At 40.5% G+C, this 4,546-nt stretch overlaps 1 protein-coding gene across 1 annotated transcript; it reads left to right on the top strand.

Annotated features, from left to right (window-relative positions):
- The first annotated feature begins 1,960 nt into the window (after positions 1–1,960).
- Positions 1,961–4,313, top strand: LOC306891696 (zona pellucida sperm-binding protein 3-like). Its single transcript, XM_079452170.1, has 8 exons — positions 1,961–2,581; positions 2,654–2,775; positions 2,867–2,970; positions 3,050–3,227; positions 3,297–3,414; positions 3,479–3,564; positions 3,641–3,729; positions 3,809–4,313. Exons 1-8 carry the CDS (start codon positions 2,003–2,005, stop codon positions 3,874–3,876), a joined length of 1,344 nt encoding a protein of 447 aa, XP_079308296.1. The 5' UTR covers positions 1,961–2,002; the 3' UTR covers positions 3,877–4,313.
- The last annotated feature ends 233 nt before the right edge of the window (positions 4,314–4,546 follow it).

The following is a 4,546-nucleotide window of genomic DNA, read 5'->3' as shown; positions in this document are numbered from 1 at the left end:
TGTGATCAAAATGTGTGCCATGAATGACTGTATGAATGAATATATGAATTAGGTACACCACTTGCTTTAAAAAGGCGGAGGAGATCGAAAGAAACTCTGTTTATAGAAAACCTGCTCCCGACCAGGTTAGGTTCACAGAGTAAGTTACTATGGTTACTGACTCTGAGTATAACTTACCTATCTTTTAAAAATGGGCTTTAGTTACCCCATATTCTCTGGGTTTGTCATACCTCACATTCTGAAACCGAAAACCCAAAGTTTCCCTCATTTCAGAGTTTTCCCAAAACCTCCTGAAACGGCCCCTGGTGTAACTAGAAGCTCAAGAGAGGGAAAACCTCAGTGTTCTTCCCATAATTTGTCTCAATATTCATTAATGTTACATTTCTTAATCCATCTTTGTTATTCAGTTCAATTCAATTTATATAGCGCTTTTCACAACCTTCATTGTTGCTTTACTTTTTTATCATAATAAAAAAATGAATTAACATAATACTAGGGGAAACTTTAAAGAGAATAGTGTGGCATTAAGATACATGGTATTATTGAACGTTTTTCTCTGTGCAATGTACACTGATGTTAGTGGATTGTCAGAAATTTTAAATTATTCAATCGAAGTATATTTAATTTAGGTATATTATTATTTTAAATATTGTTATCAGGACTGGGAGTGTAAAATTACAATATACCAAATCAATTTGGAATAATTCCAATACGTGCAGAAATAAAAAATATTTGATAAAGTATGTTAACATGCATGTGTGTTATTAAACGCAAGTTTAAACGCAAACTAAATCAGCAGTCTCCCAGTGAGTAAGCCAGTGGGATCGGTGGCAAGGAACCAAAACTCCACTATAGATGTACACCAATGATAACTTTCTGCGCAGGGTTTAAAGGTGTAAATTCATTTCACCATGCATCTAAACTGACATTATATGACCTATTTTGTAAAGAGGATTTCATCGGATACACACACCTGGCCCGAAAGTTAACTTCCGTTCTGTGTTTGTCAATCAGTCTGGCTATGATAATAAACATATATTGTTTTCAAATTATATGAATGTAGAGTATAATTAATTGTAGCTAATGTAAGTTACTTGTCATTTATTTAGCTTGTTATCAGAAATGAACTGCAGTGAGGGCCACAAAAGTGTGCATGCGTGCTTGGAAATAGTCTATACCAAAAAAAGTTATCTGAACAAGTAATATCCCTGTGGTCCATTTTTGAGGGCTATGCCCTTAGTGATCGGAAGGTATACGCTGGATACCCACTATAAAAGATCAAGGATTTCCGTATACCCACTTAAAGATGCGCAAGGATATTGAAGCACAGACGTTAAAACATTATTCGATGAAAACAGTTTCTTTTGTTCCTTTATTTTTTTATTCATCTGTAGTCTTGTGTTATTTGTATTGTTAGTTTGCGCTTAATAGGTGAATTGACTTTTATAAGAATTCATAACGTGTCTCATGAGATGCAAACTTTCCCATTTTGTCTATGTGCTGTGGATGATATAATATAGGTCATGCTGAATCAAGTTAAACATACAACCAGACAATCTAGATCCGTTCACACAGTCTAATCACAACACAATTGGGATGGGGAGGGAAAAATGATAAATTCACAATAAATAGTTTGAGCTGTATTGATTATAGTCCCTGTGAAGTTTGCTTATTAAGCTTTACTATGTTAGATACTTTATAGAGTACAAGTCTGTGCGTGGCTATGTGTCTGAATTCATAAAAAGTACAAGAAACAAAACAAAAAGTGCAGGTATGCTGTATGGTTGGTTGTGTTTCAACTTGAAAGGTCCAATTAAAATAAGCAAGAGGATAGCTCTTAATACAAAGTACACAAATCCTGATTTCCATCTGTGTCCAACAACATCCACCTGTTGCAAGCTGGTTAGGCAAATACACAAGTCTAGATAAGCATTATGGTAATCACTAGAGGGGCGGAGCCATCCTGATTTCCAAATGTTTAAATTTTGATTCAGGGTTCCTAATGCTTCATGGAAACTCATGTTTAACAATGATGGGGTTGTGGCAACTAGGATTAGGCTTGGTGCTTGTATTTGGCTTGTCTGCTGCACAATGGCGGGGAAGATCGGCCCAAACTCAGAAGCCTCGTTCATTTAGGCCTCGGTCACATATGCAAGTTTCTCAGCAGAGTGAAACTAGGATGCCTCAGTTTCCCCAAACTAACAACCCCATTCTTGTGCCACAGAGATTTCCTTCTCAATTTTCAATGCAGACTGGTCAAGATCCTGTCAGTGTTCAGACTAAACAGCTTTTGCAGGGTCCGATAGAAAAACTGACGTGGGCCTTTCCAAGATTGCCAGAAGAACCGGTACAGCCAGAGATTCCTTTTGAGCTGCGGCGCCCTGTTTCTCCCAATAGTGTAGGGGCTCAGTGCGGTGAGAATTCAGTGTATGTGGAAGTGATGGAAGACTTCTTTGGGACTGGAAAACCACTAATGGCTTCTGGTTTTGCACTGGGAGGCTGTGAACCAATAGGGGAGGACAATAGTGCTCGAGTGCTCATCTTTGAGTCCGAACTGCATGGATGTGGCAGCATGTTAACGGTGAGAAGACTGATCCTCTACTTGCCAAAAGTGTTTTGGTTCTGAATTTGGGTAACATTCTTGTTTCTTTAGGAAACCGAAGATGAGCTTGTTTATGCCTTCAACCTTGTCTATACTCCCCAAGAGGCTTCAAATGGTGTTCCTATTGTCAGGAGTAGTGGTGCTGTTGTCAGTATTGAGTGTCACTATCCAAGGTGAGGTTCTGAGCAAAAGATGGCTGTATACGTGTGTGTGTAGAAAAAGATATTGCAGTTTGTGGTGACCAACTTTTTCTACAATCTACAGAATGCATAATGTGAGCAGTAATGTCCTGGTGCCCACTTGGGTACCATTTGCAGCTACAAAGGTCGCTGAAGAGCGGTTGGTCTTCTCCCTCAAGCTTATGACTGGTTTGTATTATACAGCTTTAGCTTTTAATGTAGTTTCAACTTCATTTTGTAGACCTTGTCTAATTTGTCCTTGAAACAGATGAGTGGCAGTTTGAGAGACCCTCAAACCAGTACTTCCTGGGTGACATTGTGAATATTGAGGCCTCTGTGAAGACGTACAACCATGTACCCCTCCGTGTGTTTGTGGACCGTTGTGTAGCCACTTCATCCCCTGATGTGAACTCTGAGCCCAGATACTCATTCATTGAGAATAATGGGTAAGACATGGCCCTTTATTCAGCCCATCCTAGAAGTATTGCATGGTGTTTAACTCTTTTCTTCACCAGGTGCCTTGTTGATGCCAAGTTCACAGGCTCGAGCTCTCGCTACCTGCCTCGATCTCAAATTGATAAGCTGCAGTTTCAGCTGGAGGCTTTCAGGTTCCAGCAAGTGGACAGTGGGCTGGTATGTATTTGCCTTAGTTACGAGTACATTATAGTGCACTTTTTTAACCCTGTTGTCTTTGCAGGTCTACATCACATGCATTTTGAAGGCGGTTCCTGTAGCCACTCCAACAAACCCTGAGCAGAAGGCTTGCTCTTTCTCCCCTAATGGGTATGTTTCCCCCAAAAAGCCTTCACTGGGTCAGTAGGGTGACATTTATCATTGAGGCTGTGTCTTTGTTTGGCAGGTGGGTGTCCGTAGATGAATCTGATCAGGTGTGTGGCTGCTGTGACTCGACCTGTAGCAGCAGTAGTGCAAGCGATCAGGTTCTTAAAGGTATGGGTTAATACTTGGATGAACTACAAATTATTCTGATTTAGGTCTTGGAAGTTGCTCACTAGTCTGTTCTCCATAGATCTACGTTGGGAGCAAGTATCTATTGGGCCCCTCAATGTCAAGGAATTTGGCTTCAGTCGACTGTAATTTGAAATTGCTAAGTGCTGAATAAAACTGTTCTTAACTGATTTATACATGGTCTATAAATAGTCGTCATTCAAGGAGCCTTGATCATCAAATTTAAATTTATTTATTTTTGGTTCTGATGTCACAGTGGTAATTTGGCTGATTTTGCATATTGTGGCTAGGTAATTCATGGCAGGCACAAAGAAACTGCACGTTACGATTTCAGTTCTTTAAACCGTGCCTTCATCCGTTTTTCTACACATCCAGCTGTGCCCATATACAGTATCTCACAAGTGTGTACAACAGCATAAATTGGCTTTCCCTCAATGACTTGCCGCACAGCTGTTAATGTCTAAACCGCTTGACTCAAAAGTGAGAGCACCCCTAAGGGAATGTCCAGCTTGGGCCCAATTCGCCATTGTCCCCACCCCGGTGTCATGTGATTTTGTCAGTGTTATAAGGGGTCTCGGGTGCCAATGGGGAGATGGTGTGTTAAATTATAATCACTCTCATACTGGTCACTGGAAGTTCTCAAAAAGTGTCTTGCCTACAGTCAAGCATGGTTGTGGGAGTGTCATGGTCTGGGGCTGCATGAGTGCTTTCGGCACTGGGGAGCTACAGTTCATTAAGGGGACCATGAATGGCAAAATGTACCGTGATGCTATACTGAAGCAGAGCATGATCCACTTCC

Source organism: Barbatula barbatula, assembly GCF_947034865.1.
Source record: "Barbatula barbatula genome assembly, chromosome: 1".
Lineage (NCBI taxonomy): Eukaryota > Metazoa > Chordata > Actinopteri > Cypriniformes > Nemacheilidae > Barbatula > Barbatula barbatula.
The sequence above is the reverse complement of the archived record's forward strand: the minus strand, read 5'-3'. Positions and strand labels throughout refer to the sequence as shown.